Source organism: Schistocerca serialis, chromosome 3, assembly GCF_023864345.2.
Source record: "Schistocerca serialis cubense isolate TAMUIC-IGC-003099 chromosome 3, iqSchSeri2.2, whole genome shotgun sequence".
Lineage (NCBI taxonomy): Eukaryota > Metazoa > Arthropoda > Insecta > Orthoptera > Acrididae > Schistocerca > Schistocerca serialis.
The window spans coordinates 322,843,237-322,865,798 of record NC_064640.1 but is presented as its reverse complement, the minus strand read 5'-3'; the positions used below and the strand labels follow the sequence as shown (position 1 = coordinate 322,865,798).

The 22,562-nt window shown below is 42.9% G+C and overlaps 1 protein-coding gene across 1 annotated transcript in view; it reads left to right on the top strand.

Annotated features, from left to right (window-relative positions):
• LOC126470807 (uncharacterized) overlaps positions 1 to 22,562 on the top strand; it is a 495,505-nt gene that overhangs the window by 430,921 nt on the left and 42,022 nt on the right. The window contains exon 17 of the mRNA XM_050098819.1: positions 6,755 to 7,049. Coding sequence (XP_049954776.1) covers positions 6,755 to 7,049 — 295 coding nt within the window. The remainder of the gene's footprint in view (positions 1 to 6,754; positions 7,050 to 22,562) is intronic.

Here is a 22,562-nt window from a genome sequence, read left to right as displayed (position 1 = left end):
GAAAACTGAAAAGAGACAGTGAACACTGAGAGGACACATATGAGGCAAAAATCAACAACAGTCCTAAGTAGTGCATAGATATGGGAGGCTACTCTTGGCAAGCACAAAAAGTCTGACAGACTGGACACTAGTCAGTCTGAATATGGAATCCCCAAGCCAAGTGTCCTCGTCGCTATTCTTGTGGTAACGAGAACACTGAATGTTCGATCCTTGCTGCTGCAGACTGTGACTAACTTAGCAAATTTGGAACCTCATTATCATTGTAGACACAAGGAGGGTGCAAACGTTGCTCCACATCACTGCTGTAATGTGGGCCAAAGAGGCAACAAACGTTGATCCTCATTGCCATTATGATGAGGCAAGGAGGTAGCAAACAGCCATCTTCCTCACCATTGCAGTGGCAAAATGATGGAGCATTGGTGATCCTCATCACAACTGCAGTATTCATCACTGAGGGGAACAACACGTTGCGATTGCTGTGAGCATGTAGCCGACAACAGTGGAACTTTATGGAGTCTAAAAACTAAAATACAATAATTGTTTCGTGGAGCCAGAGTCGGCATTGTTCAGTTCAGTCTGATGGGTACTCACTTACGCACTCGATTGTGATAGCAGGTAATCACTGACATTGGACTCAAATGCCTCAGTGGGTAATCACTGAAATTGCGTAAGGATGTTTATATGTGGATCAAGTCCATGATGATAGTGTCCCGTTATGGAGTGAGCTCGGTGAAAAGTCAGAGACAAAATTCCACAAAACGGTAAGCCGTGGAGGACTCCAATTGATGGATTGCTAGATGTAGCCTGTGTATAGCATGGAGCGTAGAGAGCACTCGGTAGAAGAACTCTGACTGAGGAACCATTATGTGCTGTCGCAGTAAGGCGTGGTGTGCGAACTGACTGCAGGGCAGTCGGGAGGCGACCTAAATACTCGTCCGGTGGAAGGATACTGGTGGAGGCACATGACTCACGAAAACGTGATAGTGCGTGATGGCAGAGCTGTTTGCGGCGATGGTTAAGCCTCTGGTGGTAAGGCTGCTGCCATATAGTACGTAGTGGCTGCTGGAAGCTCGGCTGTAAACAGCGCAGTGTCTTTACGTGTTGCTACTGATTACTGTCATCCAATCTCCGGAGGAAGTGTTGTTAGTGGGGCAGAGTGGCGGCAACCCGCAGTACACAACTGTATGTTTGGTGACTGTGTCGCCAGGGGATACAGCACGGGCGCCTTCGTGGTACATTACCACGTTTTCGTTACGATAAGTTGATGTACTTAGCTTGAAAAAGTTTTTTGCCATTATCTTTAAATTTTTTTATTTAATAGGAATTCAACCTTTCAATCCTATACAAATTCCATTACCGGGGTTTGGGATTATTTCTCACATTGTATGTCAAGAAAGAGGAAAAATTGAATCATTTGGAACACTAGGTATAATTTATGCTATATTATCAATTGGACTAATAGGTTTTATTGTTCTGAAAATCATTACTTCATAAACCTAAGGTTAACGACTTTACTTCTCTTGCTCTCCAACCAATCCTCCAAGCTTCCCAAATACCCCTCCAGATACACCTTCGCCTCCTGATGTAATTATTGCTACCTGGAAACATAGTTTCTGTCTCAGAGACATCCACCTCGCCATCAATAACCAGCCCATTCACCTTAATAATGCACTTAAATATTTCTTTTCGATCTACGCTTCCCTTCGTGATATAACTATTGGCTGCACGTCGATAAGTGGGAAATTGGTCGCCCTATGTCTTGTATTGCAGAAGCAATTTACGACTTACTAGAGAAGTGCGTGACTTCGGACGCCCAGAACCGCTCTAAAATGTGCTTAGAATGTAAATCGCTCGTTCCAGAAACAGTGGTACGAGCCATTCGAACGCAAAAGTACACACACGTCTTATCACAAGAGATATCTGAATGAACTTTGGTAATGTGCAGGAACAAAATGTCGTTATACTATGACCAAAACTGCACATATTTCATTCTTGTGACTTATTGCTCTGTTTCCCTCTGCTTAAAATAGCTCCGCTATCTGAACAACGACCTTTTTGTACATACCTGTAAGTATTAACATCCATTCAGTCTTCGAAGTGCAGGTGCAGGATTTCAGAGTAGTGTTCAAAACTAAGTGGAGGAGAACCATATGCGCATCTGAATAAAGTCACTTTTTGATATTCAGCATGTCTTCTGCATTCAAGTACTCCAATATCAACGCTGCAACAATTACGATTTCAAACGATGATCTCGCATGTCAATGTCATAACTTGCTTTACTTGCTTTTGCCAAGCATATTGTAATATAGGCTTGTACTTCGGTACAGAAAGTTTACTATATAGCACAGATTGAAGTCTGATGATGGAATAACGATCGTGTAACTTTATTTGTACTACACAGCACGTCCCAACTTTGCCTCTAACATTTTGATAACGTTCTTGGAATTAATTCGCCTCATGACACAGGTGCACACTCCATACACTCATTTTTCTTTCTTCAACAATTTTTTACTTGGGCTTCCATCCTCGCCTACAACCATTCCTTCTTCTCACGAAACGTGCGTTCATCAATTAGGCTCCAATGCCATTGTTAATATATGTGCTTTTCCGTATACTACAGCAATAATAAAAAATCTTCTGAGACATAAACTGTAACCTCCTGCTGTTAAAATTGTCGAATAAAAATGCTGTCGTTCTTACGGATTCATAAAGGAATAAAATTTCTTTATGAAAAATAAATTCAAAGTAGACACGTGTTATTCTGAGTGAAATAAAATGCATTACTTCGTACTTGGAAAGACACTGAAGTCTTTTTCTGGACGATATCGAATAAAATAACTATATTTGCAGTAAAATAATTTATTTCTTCCGTATGAATAAAAGCAATCCTCTCCGTGACAAATGAACAGGATGAGGCCTGCAAAAAACGTGAGAGAGACTGGGTTTAGGTATGTCAGCTTCCTGGACTGTGTTCTGACAGGGGTATATATTATTTGCACATTGTATCAAAGAAAACGGAATGGTTCCCAAGACTTGATTAATTACATGTCGGATTTGGATTCGGAAAACTGTAAATTATTGTAATCTAGATAGAAACGCTACCACTAGAAGAATCAGATTACCATTAATATTGCCGGCCAGTGTGGCCACGCGGTTAAAGGCGCTTCAGTCTGGAACCGCGCGACCGCTACGGTCGCAGGTTCGAATCCTGCCTCGGGCATGGATGTGTGTGATGTCCTTAGGTTAGTTAGGTTTAAGTAGTTCTAAGTTCGAGGGGACTAATGACCTCAGATGTTAAGTCCCATAGTGCTCAGAGCCATTTGAACCTTTTTGAACCATTAATATTCCTACACACGGAAGGCACCTTACTTTGGCCTTTAAAAGGCAGTTTTTCAGTATTATATTTGACGAAATGTCTGTTAGTTCATTTTATTGTTGGGAAATTAATGACTGTGTATGTCTTTATTGGTTAAATACACTGAGCCACCTATATCCATTTCAAAGTTTCTTGGAATGCTGCTCAGAAATAACGCCAGAGTCATTTTTATCGGTGCTATATTTTCCTCGCTGGATACGGGAACGAAGTTGATGTGCGAGAGACATTGGCTAAAATGGCTGATTATGCTTCAGCTGACGACAAATTTTTAAACACTGTACAATTCTTACAACTGTGTTCGCAGTAGCACTTGATAGACGAATGACTTGGTTGCGTATAACGCTAAGAATAATCTTCTTTAACACTGCTTGTTAATGACAACGATAAGGAGGAGCGATTACTTGGTTCCTTTGGCGACATCGTTTTTCTCGCGATAGTGTTTTCGAGTAATTCTGAGGAGCAGATGATAAATACGAGAATGGTTAATGACTAACATGAATTTTACGATACTGTATGAAACATTTTCCTCTCTTGTTGGCTGTATCCACGTCTTCATCGATAACCTGTTGTGCCGCTATTACACTATTTCCTGAACGTCCTCAAATCACGACTCGTACATCTAGCCCATGGCTGCTCTCTCTGCCTGAGGAGCTAAGTGAATGGCTACATCTCTTGTGCCGGAAGATTAATTGCACTATTCATTTTGGCGCTGAAAGTGAGAACGTCGACCAAGGTTTTTTAAATAGGCAATTGTCAGCTGACTATCCATGTTCTGATATTTTCTGATGAAACGTAAAGCAAGTGGTCTCTATATGAGACTTCACATTGTAATAGTAGACCATAAACCGGAAATTTCGTCATAATCTTTGGAATCCGTCCATATTTTAAAAATGGATGTATGAATGTCCATAGTTATGTTCCACATTTCCTCGTAAACCGCTCCACCGATTTTAACCATACTTGATACACATATCACTTGCTGTTTGTCAACAATCGCTGTTGGGAAAAGAACCACATATGTCTCATAGTTCGGGAGAATGACGTCATGAACAATGAGGTACGTGAGAAACTGCTGCATCATGGATGACGTTTGAATTTATTGCTACTATGCCACTAACTCTCTTCGCAACACATTTTACAGAAAGTATCTGTATATGCCGATGAATGTATCTATAAAATTATATCCTTGTATGAAACGTAGATCAGGAGATATGATGTAATAAAAACTGACATGCGTGAAAAACTGCCGTATCATGCGTCACGTTTGAATGTATTGCTTATTTGCCAACAACTCTATTAGCAACATCTTTCGCAGACGGTATCCACATATGACGCTGAATGTACCTACACAAATACATTATTGTATGACACATAGATAAGGAGGTATGTTACAAAAATTGAGTCTCGTGAAAAAACCTGCTTTATGTATGATGCTTTAATACATTTATTCCTTACTAACAAGACATTCCTACAGTCGAGGCAACGTAAGGAAATCCCTGACAACTGACAGCGCATTTCACACCTTTCAACTGCGAGGGCGCAGATGGCTGTAGGCGAAAACAATAGCCGTCTATAGAGCTATGAAGAGGCGTTGCCATAGAGATATTTACAAAATCATTAAATAAACGTTACAGATAATTTGTATTTTTCATACTATGTTCCTTAATTTGGATACTGTACTTATACATTTGTACATTATGCATATTTTTTGTACAACTGTTTCATAATGTCAAAGACGTTTCCTCGAATACATGGAAACGAATTTTTTTTTTTTTTTTTGTTTTCGTTTGTAATAGAAAGCTTTGCTAGCTAGTAGAGGATAAAAACAATTCTCGCTTTACAAAAGATTTACAAATTTCACATTGCTGGAAGTATAGTATTAACCAATGCTGATGTGCTTCTCAGTTTCCATTTGTTACTGCAAAACTGGCGAAAGAAAGTGGAGAAGCTGTCAAAGCCGATTTGTCTTTATCAGTTGCTGTAGATATCGTTGCAGTTGTTCCATTTGTTGCTAAAGTTTTTGGTTTTGTTGCATCAGTTCTCTGTGGCGCTGTTACTCATCCTGACGCAGCTAGATTTGGGGCGCGAATTGGTGTAGCCAAAATTTTAGTTACTGTAGATCCATTATAACTGAGACATTGTCATACTACGCGTGAATATTTCTCATCACCATTTGGGATGGATACCAACTTTATTTGCACAGTAGCAATGTACGCGCTTGGCACAGCATCTGAAAGTTCTTACGTGCCCGTTTAAACAGTTTCTGTCAAAATAACGCAGACCTCTGTAAAAGAATGATTACAACTGTGCATACACGTTTGACACGATACAATTGTGCGGTTCGTTACGAAATGTATGCGGATGGATCATGATTTTATTTTCCGGATGAGTACGTCTGTTTTTATCCATGACCACATTTAGCCGGCCGCTGTGGCCTAGCGGCTCTAGGCTCTTCAGTCGGGAACCGCACTGCTGCTACGGTCGCAGTTTCGAATCCTGCCTCGGGCATGGGTGTGTGTGATGTCCTTAAGTTAGTTAGGTTTAAGTAGTTCTAAGTCTAAGGGACTGATGACCTCAGATGTTAAGTCCCATAGTGCTTACAGCCGTTTGAACCATGACCACACTTAACTATGTCATTGGCGATTGGGAGGAAATTTGTAGCAGATTTTCTGCTTTTTAATCTGCCACAAATGCTCGATAATATTCACTTCTGGTTATTGAACAGCTACGAGGATAAGTTTCAAGGTCATCCACACAACATCAGAGTTAGCAATGTGAACTGAAGCATTGTCATCACGGAACACGATGTACTTCGTAGATAACTAGATTTTCATCATACAGTGAAGTTTTCACTTTAAATATACAAATAATTGTTGGGCGTACTACATACTTGCTCAATATCAATGTGACAAACTTAACACCACAAAAAAACAGTTATTTCTTAAGGACCATACTCTAAATGAAACGCTCCGTTCTGAAGCTGTAATTCTGTGCGTTATACGTTCTAGATTGTCCGATCGCGAAGACCATTTGCAGTGAAAAATACACAGGTTTCAGTCAGGATCTATCCCAGTGTCTTAAACTGTAATGAATACTCAAATTATTTTGTACAATTAACAAACAAGAAATGTTATCTACTCTAGCGCACATTGTGTGTAAGTAACCTTTTTCAAGTGTTCTTATGAAAATTTGATGCACTTCACTGTAAGATAAGACAGCACTCTTCTCAGCAATATCCATCCAACTTTAAGCTATGATACTAATCTACTCTATTCAAATTTACTTCAAGCAGCGAGTATGGTCGTAGTGATATCAGTGTTGGTTTGCGATTGATGTGTTATTGCAAATGCCCTGACTGATATGTGTTTTCTTTTTTAGGAAATATTCCTGCACGTCCCAACAGAAGCTGTGTTGGTGGCCGCTCGCTATATGCGCAGTAGAGTCAGAGCTCGATTTGTCTGTTACAAGAATGGTAAATTTTTTCGACCTCTGGGGTTTTACAACGTTTCTAGTAATGAAACAACACCCAAATTGAGATTCGCAACAGAAGAGCCAGTGATGTCAGTAACCATCTCCAATGTAAGCGTTGGGAACCTCAGTGAAGTCCTGACTTACAGTGTACCCAATATCTTCGGAGACACAAAGCAGATATGTGCCTATTGGGATACGAACAGTAAGTAAATGATGTGTAGCACTTATATCCTCTAGATTACCAAATGTTATAGGCGTTATCTAACATAATGATTATGATGAAATTTTAATTTGATAAAATAGCACACAGTGTTTACTTAGTGATATATTCTGCTCCATTATCTACAACTGACACTCAACGTTTTAGAAACATGTGGATTTGAAATTCAAGAAGGTAACATTCCAAATTTGACAAGTGTTCTCATGGTCCAAAGAATTCTCTCAAAGGTTGATACATACAGACTGAAAGGTGCAAGTTTGCAACAATGTGAGGAACACGAAATAACTTCCTAATAAATTTGAAGTCATGTGGCAATGTTAGCTGAGAGATTTAGAATGATAGGGTCCGTTTTATTTATTAGCGCACAATTACACCACTGATTCGTTAAGAAAGAGAATGGTGTTGTTTAAAGGTATCTGTTGAACGTGCGTGACTGCGGCTAGTCCGTGCAGAGTTTAAAGTCGCGTTTGTGTTGTTGATGATGTTGAGTACACGGCACATATTGTAGTCTGCTCGAATGGTTCTAAAGGGTGCTTCGAACTTAGAATCCCACTCTGGTTGACTAATCGCCATTTAAAGTGAGACTGCAGAGAAGTATGGAATTTAATTCAGAGCATTGGCACTGAAAATTTCTTCCATCACTTGAATTTGATCCGGTTGCCTCTGCATAAAGTGCCAGAGTACGAAAGTGTGTCCACAGCCTCAGCTACGGAGTGGTGAATTCCCAGAGTGCATCTGGATAGTTGTTTATGTCAAGTTAGCTACGAGCAAGCGTACACACTGGTGGTGCAGCAACACTTCTTGTAGTCTTTGCTGTCGTTTTTCTTCGTTTATGACAGCAGGGTGGTAAAGCTCATGATAGTAACAGTCAGCAGTTGCGGCGATAAGCGCGGCAAGCAATTTCTTGTATCCGGCATCTTATTTATCCTACCAGACGCTTAACATTATCTCCTTTGCACAAATAAAGATTTGAAACTGACTTGATTTTTTTGTTAATTGTCTGTCATTCCATTCTGTTTTTAGTTGAACTGAAGCCACCATTCATTATGAATGGTGATCAGAAATGGTAGCTGCTGATCAGAGATAAGTGATGAAGGGTGACTACGGAGGCACAACCGGCCACCAGCTGATTTGCGTTATCTTTCACTTAAGGTTTATGGTACACATACACCACATTTCTTACGTTGTCCAATGAATGTAAATGTTACAGAACGGTTAGCTGTTTACAGTATGCCACACATGACGGGCCGGCCGCGGTGGTCGTGCGGTTCTAGCGCTGCAGTCCGGAACCGCGGGACTGCTACGGTCGCAGGTTCGAATCCTGCCTCGGGCATGGATGTGTGTGATGTCCTTAGGTTAGTTAGGTTTAAGTAGTTCTAAGTTCTAGGGGACTGATGACCTAAGATGTTAAGTCCCATAGTGCCCAGAGCCATTTGAGCCACACATGACGGTTCTTGAGTTTACTGATACTGATCACTGTGGATTAAGCTGTCTGCAAGCTATTCATCAATACCTGGTGAAAACATCACGAATTATTCACATTACTGAGGCCCTCCTTCAAACGACAATCATATTATTACTGAGTTTTCTCTGTAAAAGTCTAAAAAAATATACTGGACAACATAGCTTCGTGAGCTGTTACATTTCAGCAAGACTCTTGAAATACTGGGTGTTTCTGAAATAAGCACAGATTTTTTGTGAGAACATAGGCTGGATATAGGCAGTCATTTGAAGTATACGAACGAGGCATCTCTGACTCATAATTAGGGCGCTGGACAAAGCCAAAGCCCATTCGCTTTGCCTGGAAGGAACATCACTGTACTTTTTGATTACTGTAGTAAATACTCAAACCGGGCACCGCTGACTTGATGGCATAAATCAAGCTGTCGAACCACAGAGCGATGGACATTGGGTAATGTTTCGTTGGCTTGATCTCGGCCGTCTCCTGCAGCAGCAGCAGTTGGAGCTACGAGTTCTTCCACAGTGTTTACGAAAGTTTCATACGCAAGAGCCTTCACGTGGCTCCAAAGATAAAAATCAAGTGGTGTGAGATCTTGCAGGCCAGTAAAATGGAGGGCAGCCGTATCCCGAGGATTTTCACGAGACCATACATGGGAGTTGCGACTGTTGAACATTTCTTCACGGGTGATAGTCGATTCATCAGTCCACAGAACGATGTTTGTGAAGTAGGGATTTAGAATTCTTTGCTGTGAGAACCATACTGCAGAGTCGCTCCGAACTGGAAAATCAGTGGGTAGAGGATGCTGTACCTTACACAACTTGTAGGGATGACGGTGATCATCACACAGAGTTCTCCAAACACGCTAGAAGTAGCATTTAGAACATGATCAAGGGAACTCACACTCTCTGAAGGGTTGTTGTCGAACATTTCGAGTATTGAAATCTTCCTGTAATGTGCCCCTTCCACGGAGACGACGATCCACAGCAGCAAATATTCTGGTAGTCTTTGGTTTGAATAATGTTCTGCGTACAAACGCCGTGCTGCTTCCATAGTTCCTGCAGCACCAAGGGCTAAGTGCATATCTACAAGTTCATTCTACGTGAAATGTTCCATGTTCTACGCATAACAACAAAGAGTAAACAATCTTTTTGAACTTGCAAGTGCACACCATTGATTCATAACACACTACCTTACCTTTGGTGCAACACTAGATTACGAATTACATTGAAGTGGAAGCGAAGTACACAAACACAGCATCGAATGAGGACAAAGGAAACCAGTAATGTTTCCTCGCTAAGGCGAGGCGACCAACGAAAAATAAATTGCACTAGACATCCAAACTTACGAAGGCGTACCACCGGTTATCGCACCACCAGGTGGACCGATGTCTTTTTGTGGTCGCCTAGGTCGGAAATATGCGTAGCGACCCCACGTTCGTATGCCCAGTATGATTGCCTGTATACACCCTTTCATCCCACAAAAATTCTGTACTTATTTCTGAAACACCCGGTATAAGCCTATTTACATGCACAACACTCCAAGTACCGGATGACAGATAGCAAACAACGTACTCGTACTCGTACTGTTGTGGTGCTACGCTTTTACACCTCACCCTACGTCGCTTGCCTGATTACATTTGTGGGTCTTAATGATCTTGTGAGTTCACAGCAGTGTTCTACTTAACAATGAATAAACCTTACTGATGTTTATGTGATATTGCGGACTGAATGCCCTGATCTTCCATCTTGCGACGTGATACGCGTAAATCTTCCTTCACTTGTTTTCGTGCTGCAGCAAAATTCTCATTGGTGAATCCTGAAGAAGGTCAACATGAGAGGGGAGAGTCCTCGAGGCTGCTGTATACACTCTGAAGACTTATTAACTACGTGAATAAACAAACCGGTCTAGAAAGTAGTCACATGCAGGAGACATGACGCTAATACCGCCGCAAGCGTTGATAATGGCCTCAATTCGGCTAGGAAGAGAGCCCACAAGATTATTCAGGCATGCCTTGTCCAGCTGAAGCCACTCACTGCTATGGAGTTATCTAATTGTGGGACAGTGACTGTTCAGTATTAACCACGGTTCAAAGTAGTCCCAGAAATGTTCTGTAGCAATACGATTAGGTGATTTAGCAAGACAGTCGAGGTACTATAGGATGCCTGACTGTTCATCAAATCCTGAAAGTATACGCGCAGCCTTGTGAAGATAGCTGTTGTCCTCTTGGTGGACCGTAGTGTCCACAGCATACTCATCATGAATATGTGGGAGGGACAGCACTTGGTCACAGAAAATGTCGAAATAACCATCCCGATTCATATTGATGGTGAAATGGATGAGTGGCTCCAAGTCATGGTCCCAAAAACGCGTCATGAAAGTCACAGGACCTCCTCCAGCATGAACTGTACCGTCCTCATGCTGCGGAATAAGCTCCTCATCGAGCCTTCGACGCACTAGACGACTTTGGTCATTTGGCAAGAAAAATATCTTTGGCCCTTTGAATATATGCAGCTGCGTATGCCGCTGTGCCAATGGCCTAATGCGAGATGCTCGACCCTAAATGTCCATTTCATGCCGTTAGCTTTGCAATGTTCGCTCGGGATCTGATTGAGATAGACCTGCATTCACTGACACTTGCCAAGGTCTTTTTAAGACCACTGCTCGTACGCCGTGTTACATGACTGCAAGTGGTACACTATTCCTATAAGACAGATCGGACAGTACCCAGTGAATCACCAACAAATTTTGCAACTTCATCCGCGATGTGGTCGTGGGTAAGTCCAACACGGTAGTTCCTTTCTCCCATTCTGTCACGCTTCTCTGTCGACTTATCTCACTGTGCTGATTGTATACGGAGAAGCACATACTGTACACGACACTTCATTGCTATGACAGTCAGCGGTGGATAATCAAGGACTCGCACTGTACCAGTTCCTCCCATCTACAGCGTTCAAAACCGACAAGCGTGGTCTTTCAAAACAAACTTCTTTTTCTGTGTGCTTAGTCAGAAGGCTGTTATCCCGCGGCTCTAAACCCTCTAGAATCTTCTCGAAGTACTAGTCTACCTCATCCTTCGAGAAAAGTTGTACCTCGGTCTAATCGCCACTGTTCTCTTTCTCGTTAATAACTCATCGGCACCTATAGGAACACTGGTACGAGTAATTCAAACTCTTGGTTTAACTGGATCTATAAACAGGTGTAAACAATTGCGGACGTTAGTTGCGACACGCCCTACCGAAGACTCCAGCTGAGAAAAATACCTTGTACCATGTGTAAAACATGTGAGCCGATTCAGTATTTTGTGCCGAGAAAAAGCGGGCATGTTTTTTTCCCCTTTCTGAGGATGGCGGTTTCACAACTTAATTTTTCAATAAATTTTTCGCAACTGTGTAAACGATAAACCTGATTTTCCATAGTAGCTGTACAATGTCGTAATTCACTTTTTCCTCACTATTATCTCGAAGATAGGCTATTTTAAGTGGTACGAGAAAAATTAACAAATTTCACAGAAAAATTATCCACTCGATCACCGTAGCATTAAAATACATTACCATGTAAGTGCTGGTGCAGCTGTATTCAAGTGAAAGACAACTTCACGGCTGAAGAGAAAAGTGAGACTCATCACAACATATTAAATTTAATTAAAGGTGATTAAATGTAAAAAATGCAGTAGTATCCAGTGATATACAGGGTGAAGAAAAATTCGCGGATGCGGACTTCGTATCGCGTTTCCTCACATACTAGCAATACAAAAATGTCTCTCACAAAATTTCGTCCTACACATATTTAGGGCAGTAAATGGACGCAAACGACTGGCAGTCTGGCAATACTGTAATCAAATGTGCTGTAATTATCTCTGTCAGGAGAGAATAGTAGTGCTCTTCAGTTGACATAGTGGATAGCGTTTAGGGTTACGATGCAGTAGGTCGTGGGTCCAATTCTGGGTCGATGCTTATTTGTTTTTATTTGCTAAAAGTAGTCTTTGTGGCACTATATCTGCATCTTAATCGTTATATAGCAATTACAGTGAGTTTTCTACAAAGCAAATGCAGTTACCTACTACAAGCACAGAAATGAAAATACAGTCGTTTTCACTGGGTAAGCTTTTAGACAAACATTTTGCACGCCTTGGACACTAATTGTTTTGCACCACTGCGTCTATCAGATTCCAAACTTGATTTGTGTGTACGCTCCCCCAATGGTCCCATCGATTAATGCGAACTATTATTCTTGACACGTTTAGGTCTATTATATTTCGTTAGGACCTTACGTGACCCGTAGGGCCTTGCAAATAATTTCGATGGGCCCATTCGGGGAGGGTACACAGGAAACAGGTTTTGAATCTAGTAGACGCAGTGGTGCGAAACAATTCGCGGACACGACGTGCAAAAGGCTTCTTTAAAACTTGACCAATAAAAACGATTGTACTGCCACTTCTGTGTTCGTAGTGTGTAACTGCAAATATTTTGTAGAAGATCCACTGTAATCGCTGTATGAAGTTTAAGAGTCCAGATACCGTACCACGCAGACTACTTTTAGCAAATAGAAACAAATAAGCCTCGACCCAGAATCGAATCCTCAACCTCCTGCATGCTAACGCAAAATACTTGTACACTAATTGCACAGCACTGCTGTATCTGCTGACAGAGTCAGTTACTGCACGTGTGATTATAGTGTTGCCAGATTGCCAATTTTGAACGTCCATTTACTGTCCGGAATACACTCAATATGAAATTTTGTGACAGACATTTTTGTATTGCCAGTATGTGACGAATCGCGCTGCGAAGCCCGAGTGCGCGAATTTTTCTTCACCCTTACACATGGTCCAGTCACAGTAATGCGATCACCGCCTATTTTCGACGTCAACGTGCAATAACCACTCACAGATGGATTGCGGCAGCACTAGCAGTGGAGGATATACACTGAAGCGCCAAAGAAACTGGTATACGCATGCGTATTCACATACAGAGATATGAAAACAGATAGAATACGCCGCTGCGGTCGGCAACGCCAATGTAAGACAACAAGTGCCCGACGCACTTGTAGATCGGTTGCTGCTGCTACAGTTGCAGGTTATCAAAATTTAAGTGAGTTTGAACGTGGTGTTATAGTCGGCGCACGAGCGATGGGAGACAATATCTCTGAGATAGCGATGAAGTGGGGATTTTCCCATGCAAACATTTCACGCGTGTACCGTGAATGCCAGGAATCCGGTAAAACATCAAATCTCCGACATTGATGTGGCCGGGAAAACATCCTACAAGAACGGGACCAACTACGATCGAAGAGAATCGTTCAACGTGACAGAAGTGCAACCCTTCCGCAAATTGCTGCAGATTTCAGTGCTGGGCCATCAACAAGTGTCATTGTGTGAACCATTCAGCGAAACAGCATCGATATAGGCTTTAGGAACAGAATGCACACTCGTATAGCCTTGATGACTGCACGAAGAAAAGATTTAGGCCTCGCCTGGGCCCGTTAACATCGACATTGGACTGTTGATGACTGAAAACATGGTGAATGGTCGACGAGTCTAGTTTCAAATTGTATCGAGCGGATGGACGTGTACAGTTATGGAGACGACCTCACGAATCCATGGCCCCTGCATGTCAGCAGGGGACTGTTCAAGCTGGTGGAGGCTCTGTAATGGTGTGGGGCTTGTGTAATTGAAGTGATATGGGTCCCCAGATACGTCTAGATACGTCTCTGATAGGTGACACGTACGTAAGCATCCTGTCTGATCACCTACAACCATTCATGTCCATTGCACTTTGGAAATTCCAACAGGACAATGCGACACCCCACAAGTCCAAAACTGCTACAGAGTCGTTCCAGGATTACTCTTTTAAGTTTAAATACTTTCTCTGGCCACCAAACCCCTAAACATGAATATTATTGAGCGTACCTGGGATGCCGTACAACGTGCTGTTCAGAAGAGATCTCCAACCCCTCTTACTCTTCCGGATTAATGGACAGCCCTGCAGGATTCATGGTGTCAGTTCTCTCCAGCACTACATCAGACATTATTCGAGTCTATGCCATGTCGTGCTACGGCACTCTTGCGTGCTCGCCGGGGCCCTACACGATATTATGCAGGAGTACCTGTTTCTTTGGCTCTTTAAGTGCATAAAACGCAACAGGGGGACGCGGAAAACCGAGCAGTGGTTGTCGTAATGTGGAAACGGAGCGATCTATATGACGTCCAAGAGGGCATGGTCTGTGGCTTTCGGGCAAGGATGGAACCATTTCCGAAGCGGCTAAACTGTTCGCGTGCCTCCGTGGTTAAAGCTCGTATACCACACATGACAATGCCGCTATCGCACCATGGGCCATAGATGACCGGGGGGGGGGGGGGTATGACGGCTGCGAAGATGTGTACTGGCGAATAGACATGCAACTGTTGAGCAACTGAATGGCCAGATGAATCAAGGGGCTACCAACAGTATCTCCTCAATGACCGTCCAGCGAACTTTGCTGTGTATGGGTCTCTGCAGCAGGCTCCTGGTTCATACACCCATGCTCAATGCTATTCATCGGCAAATAACGCTGGAATTTACACGTCAATAACGCAACTGGGCGTCCACTGTGTGACGACAGAGACCTTTTCAGGTGAATCACTTTTTATGTTCCAATGGACAGATGCCAGTTGACGTGTACGGCGTGTAACGTCTGAAAGCAAACACCCTCCATGCATTAGGGTCTGGGGAATGCTTTCGTGGCATTCCATGGGACAGCTCGTCATTCTGGAACGAACAACGGATCAACACAAGTATGCATCTATCGTTGGGGATCATGTCCGCCGCTACATCATGCTTTTATTTTATTTATTTATTTTATTTTTCTCCTCGGCACGTCGGCAATTACCAGCCGGAGAATGCAACGTGTCACACAAGTCGCAATGTACGTGCATGGTTCGAAGAGCACCGAGATGAGTTTCACGTACTCCCCTGGCCAGTTTAATTGACTCTGCTTTTCATATTTTGACTTGGACCAATAAGTATGATCCCTATCAAAATGAAGTGGGGTTTCGGACAATAGTGATCTTCCAGTACTGTTGTAGTAACTGGACCTTTTATCAAGCTGCTTGACAATACTCTTGTCCACATATGGAACACCATTGTAATGTGGTCCGAAAATAAATCAGATCTATTAACAAACCGGCCGTTCCTAGAACCGCGATCTAAGCATCTTCAAAAAACTTTATGATGAACTGACTATCACTTGCATTCTAGGACGATTGCTTAGAAACCTGGCTTTCACTACTCATCACTCTTCAGAAAGAATAACATTATATTTCACTTTCATTGTAGGAAATTATATTCGGAAAAGTTCCTACAAATTAAACGTTTTCACAGTGGCACAAGCTGGTCTTCCCGCTTTTTGGTGCATATTTGCCATCTTTTAGACTAAAATCTGCCTCTGGGACCGTTTTCTGTGTAGTGTGCAGGTCATTCTGCTGAGCTGTTGATCTCACATACTTCTTGTACTGTTTAAGAGATCATTATTCTGTTTTCACCAAAACGAATTGTTATAAAGTCTTCACCAAATAATGTGTGTGAAATCTTATGAGACTTAACTGCTAAGGTCATCAGTTCCTAAGCTTACACACTACTTAACCTAAGTTATCCTAAGGACAAACACACACACCCATGCCCGAAGGAGGACTCGAACCTCCGCCGGGACCAGCCGCATAGTCCATGACTGCAGCGCCTTAGACCGCTCGGCTAATCCCGCGCGGCTCTTCACCAAATAAATATAGTCTCTGTATGCATCTGTAGTTTTCGAGAAATTACAATATCTACAACTTATGATTTATCTGCTTTGAACATGAAACCGATTGCTATCATGTGTGGAATTTCGTGTTGTCATACGAAAATGTCACGGCATGCTGATAGGGCACCCCAGCTTGGCGCAACTGGGACAGACATGACGTTCGAACTGCTACCACGCGTGGTCAAACCGGGGAATGTTCTACGGATCTTCTTGACGACAGGAGTACCTCAACATCACGCAAACAATTCGTAAAGACACATGTTACGTGTGAGTGAGGATTGTCCTGTTGAAAAATGACAAAAAAATGGTTCCAATGGCTCTGAGCACTATGGGTCTTAACTTCTGAGGTCATCAGTCCCCTAGAACTTAGAACTACTTAAACCTAACTAACCTAAGGACATCACACACATCCATGCCCGAGGCAGGATTCCAACCTGCGACCGTAGCGGTCGCGTGGTTCCAGACTGTAGCGCCTAGAACTGCTCGGCCACTACAGCCGGCGAAAAATGACACCATAATACTTTCGCATGAGATGTAACACATAAGAAAGCGGGATGTCAATGACGTACCGTTGTGCCGTCAGACTTCCCTCAATCCTTAACGGCAGTCAACTGAAGTCACACCCGATGGGTCCCCACATTATAATGCCAGGAGTAATGCCGATGTGCGTCTCCAACACTTTGAAAGAGTGGGACCTCTCCACAGATCCCCGCCATACTCGCCGTGGATGGTCATCCAGATTGGTGCAGAACTGCGATTCATCACAGTGCGACGTCATTTATCAGCAGTCCACGCTTCCCGGTCAGGGCACCATCCGAAACGCAGCTGTTTGTATTGTAGTGTTAACAGCAACCTGTACATGGGGCAGAAAGTCCGGCCGCTGCTGGTCTACGACCAATGGTGCAGGATGACACGAAATGTTGCACGGAGTCCATTACTTGTTCTCGGACGGCAAGCGAAGATACCAAGAGGTTAGTATGTGCTTGGTGTACAATACGGCGATCCTCCCTCGTAATGGTCAGACGTGGTCGACCGGAACTTTAACGACGTATATGTCTGCTCTCACGTTCCCATGTAGTCCAACATCGGGCCATTGTCACATCCGACTGGTCCACGAATCTGAAAATTCCACGATTCGACCGGTCAGCCAAATGGAGACCGACAATGAAGCTCTTTCCAAGCTCTGTCAGGTGCTGATAACGTTGTCTCATACGGGTATGATCAATAAACATCTGACGCTGTTCACCAGGCTTGACGACAATACTAAACATGAACAATAATGCATATCTAGGGGAAACATATATGTTGTCTATAGGAAGAATACAGATACCTCCGGAAAAAGCAGCTGTATGAATGTTAATAGCTTACATGTTAAGCCAGTATTACGAAAAGAAGGGAAATTTGATAGAATTTTTAAAGGCCATTACATTCGCCATTGACTGAAGAGATTATTTATATCACAATTCAGGGGTTTCTATCAAAAAGCCCACTAGTTAAAAAAATCACAATGTTGGGAAAACGAAAAAAACCACTTACGTTCATCCCATAAGTACCTAACTTGTTTTTCTTTTGTCTAAATATTCTGTAGCAATCTGGAATGTTATCAGAAGTAGTTAAGTAATATCAAATTACACAAATCAAAAAAAGTTTTGCATCACCCCGGTTCCCAGAACTCCTGAAGATAGACATTGACTGTGGATACTGTATCACAAACACAGTCCCTTTGACACTTCAGTGATGTCACTAAACCCACCCAAAAATGTAAACAACCATGCATGAGCAGCGCCTATTAGACGGAAGGGGTGCGACAGCCGATCAGTCCCAGTCATTCCACCAGGAAGGCGGTACACGGCTCGTGTTGTCTGTAGTTCAACCATGCCTAGACAAACAATACCGCTGTTCGATCGCTTCCGCATTGTTACTTTGTCCAAGGAAGGGCTCTCAACAAGGGAAGTGTCCAGGCGTCTCGGAGTGAACCAAGGCGATGTTGTTCCGACATGGAGGGGATACAGAGAGACAGAAACTGTCGATGACATGCCTCACTCAGGCCGCCCAAGGACTACTACTGCAGTGGATAACCGATACCTATGGATTATGGCTTGGAAGAACCCTGCCAGTAACGCCACCACGTTGAATAACGCTTTTCGTGCAGCCACAGGACGTCGTCTTACGACTCAAACTGTGCGCAATAGGCTGCATGATGCGCAACTTGACTCCCGACGTCCATGGCGAGGTCCATCTTTGCAACCACGATACCATGCAGCGCTTTATAGATGGGCCCAACAACATGCCGAATGGACAGCTCAGGATTGGCATCACGTTCTCTTCACCGATGAGTGTTGCATATGCCTTCGACCGGACAATCGTCGGAGACGTGTTTGGAGGTAACCCGGTCAGGGTGAACGTTGTAGACACACTGTCCAGCGAGTGCAGCAAGGTGGAGGTTCCCTGCTGTTTTGGGTTGGCAATATGTGGGGCCGACGTACGCCGCTGGTGGTCATGGAAGGCGCCGTAGCGGCTGTACGATACGTGAATGGCATCCTCCGACCGATAGTGCAACCATATCGGCAGCATATTGTCGAGGCATTCGTCTTCATGGACGACAATTCACGCCCCCATCGTGCACATCTTGTGAATGACTTCCTTCAGGATAACGACATCGCTCGACTAGAGTCACCAGCATGTTCTCCAGGCATGAACCCTGTCGAACATGTCTGGGATAGATTGAAAAGAGCTGTTTATGGACGACGTGACACACCAGCCACTCGGAGGAATGTACGCCGAATCGCCGTTGAGGAATAGGACAATCTGGACCAACAGTGCTCTGATGAACTTGTAGATAGTGTGCCACGTTGAATACAGGCATGCATCAATGCAAGAGGACGTGCTACTGGGTATTAGAGGTACTAGTGCGTACAGCAATCTGGACCACCACCTCTGAAGGTCTCGCTGTATGGTGGAACAACATGCATTGTGTGGTTTTCATTAACAATAAAAAGGGCGGAAATGATGTTTATGTTGATCTCTATTTCAGTTTTCTGTAGAGGTTCCGGAACTCTCGGAACCGAGGTGACGCAAAACTTTTTTTGATGTCTGTAAAATCTGTGGGTATGGAGATGGAAAATCGATTGAACTCTTGGAGGTTTTTGCAGAATTCGATAACTCCACTAATACAATGCATAATAACATTATATCTACATACCATGTAAATGTTATTGTATACTGAAGTCATATCTTACGACTCGTGCCCGCATCTCGTGGTCGTGCGGTAGCGTTCTCGCTTCCCACGCCCAGGTTCCCGGGTTCGATTCCTGGCGGGGTCAGGGATCTTCTCTGCCTCGTGGTGGCTGGGTGTTGTGTGATGTCCTTAGGTTAGTTAGGTTTAAGTAGTTCTAAGTTCTAGGGGACTGATGACCATAGATGTTAAGTCCCATAGTGCTCAGAGCCATTTGAACCTCTGACGACTCGTATTTGTTAAACATTTATTTATTAAAGATATAGGACGATAAATGTGATATACAGCATACAATAACATCTCCAAACATTAATCTTCACCTCCATCACTATTGTCATCATTGTCTGTTTTATAGTCACATCTGGTTGTAGGTGAATCCGCAGATACAGCTGTGCCAAAGAGCCTTGAGTAGTTCTCTTTGCTTACATGATTACCGAGGTATTCCGAAAGTTTTAATACGTCTTTAGCCTTCGCAGGTTTCACTCCAGGATGGAATGTGAAAGCTCCTGGTACTTCATTGTGTGGGCAGTTTTGAACTACGGAGTTGTGATGATGTGACTGTACGCGTCTCGCAAATATATAGCTTTGTTTTTGAAGTCAAACTGCATAGATCAAACATCCTGAAGCCTGGATTCTGGTTTTGGGGTTTTTAATAACAAATTTGGCAGTTGCTTTTTTTTTTAAACTCTTGAACTCATAGTCGGTGAATATCTCCACAAAAATGGAGATGGTCGCTTTCTGGCCTTGATAATCCTTTCATCCCTGATTTCTGGAAGACTGGCGGTGGTAATCTACCTGCGTTGTGGAGAAACAAGTGAAAAACCCTGGTCGTTTGGAATGTATCTCTTTAAAAATATTTGAGATGTTTTTTCATGTGGCCCAAACATGTTTCATCATCTCTGTGCCATCATCAGTGTGTTTCCTTTATTCAGATCTTAATTTCATATTATAAGGCTATGTAACACCATTTGTATATTGTGTACTGGTAGCTAGTCATGTTTTGCTTTGGCTGAGCCTTTTGCTTTCACGTCCTCACACCTATTTAGCAGAATTTTGTTAGTAATAAACACTTTTCAGTCTGTCAAAACACAGTGCAAGCGCTGTTATTGGGGATAACCAGTGATACGTGGCACTTGATACGGATGGAAACTGTTGGCACGCAAAATGCGAACAACGCCGGGCTGACGTATTCCACAGGCACTCGTAGTTTCCCTCAATGTGGATTGTAAGCAAAAGCTTCCAGATCATCTGTTAAATTTGCTCTGCTCGTTGCTGCCGTCCTTCTTATCTTCTGCATAGTATTCCAGTGCTATTCTGATTATAATTTTTTGCATATTTACTTAATTTTCATTCTTGTTGGACACCTCAGTCGGAATACTTTTTTGGGCACAACTCAGCTGCTCTCTTCACCTTTCTTTTACATTCACGTTAAGAAATAGCGTATCTGGCTTCTCTTGATTGTGAAAGAAATGTATTTTCTTTTTCTTTTTTTCAATAAACAAGCACTCAGCATACGTGAACGACAGAAACAGAATTGCGACGGTGCAACCTGTGTTTCCTCATTCCATGTGACGTATTTCCCTATTGACTATGGAGTCACGAACTTCCGTATAAGACGGAAATTGGTTTTATATTCAAAACAGATAATTCGACAGTTCTAAATACAGTAATTATTGGTACTAGCAGTAGAAATTACTAAAGTTCCATTTCAAAAAGTGAAGTTGATAGCGTTGTCTCTGTGATTCATAAAGCTATGAAAATGGACTCTTTGTCGTTTAGCGAGGACTTTCTCATAATTCATCTGGGTGCAAACAGAATTAAGATCTCTCAGATGGTTGCAAATATATTTGAGGTGATGGGCCTAACTGAATCACTCTGTGTATACACTGATCACTAATCATCCAGAAAATTATGACCACCTATCTAATAGCTGGTATGTCCACCTCTGGCACGGATAACAGTGGCGACGCGTCGAGGCACGGAAGCAATGAGAGTCTTGGTAGGTCGCTGGAGGCAGTTGACACCACATCTGCACTCACAAGTCACCTAATTCCCGTAAATTCTGGGTTGGGGGACAATGAGCTCTGACGCCATGTTCAATCACATCCCAGTTATCTTCGATAGGGTTTACATCTAGCGAGTTTGGGGGATGGGTGGCAACACAATAATTGGAACTTGCTGCTGTGTTTCTCGAACCACTCTACCACACTCCGGGCGCAGTATCTTGTTGAAAATCTCCACTGCCGTCGCGAAACATGATCGTCATAAATGGATGTACGTGGTCTGCAACCATTGTACGATACTCCTTGGCCATCATGGTGCCTTGCACGAGCTCCACTGGACCCATGGATCCCTACGTGAATGTTCCCCAGAACATAATGGAGCAACCGCCAAATTGTCTCCTCCGTCCCGCAGTACAAGTGTCAAGGAGCTGTTCCCCTGGAAGACGACGGATTCGCGGCCTCCCACAACATAATGAAGAAGGTATCGGGATTCATCAGACCATGCAACGCTCCGAATTTAGATCTACTTCATAGAAATGAGCATTTATGTGCAAATCGTTCAAAACTTGAGTTTCACTCTGCGAGAAATGAAGAGATGCATGTTAGGAATTACTCCAAAAAAAAGGAAAAAAAACAATTGGATGGGGAAAAACTGGACAGTAAGACGTAGTTGCGAATTTTGGAATGTTCTCAGGCATTCCAGCTGGCTAGCGTCGCCCATATGGTGTGATATTTCGGCAAACTGACTTGTCGCTATCTTCAGACAACCCTATTGACTGACTGTCTAGATGTACTATACACTGAGCCATGTGTTACGCGGAATCATCTCGATTCCACTAACGGATGACTGAGAGTATAGTAAGCACTTATATTAAGGACACGAAATGTTCTATGTTGAACCGTTATGAGTAGCCCTAACTGGACGAACGTTATTTCATTAATGATCTCAGAAACACTCACTTAAAGATTCGATAATGAACGGATACGTTCGAAACTAGTCATTGTTAACACACATTATTAGC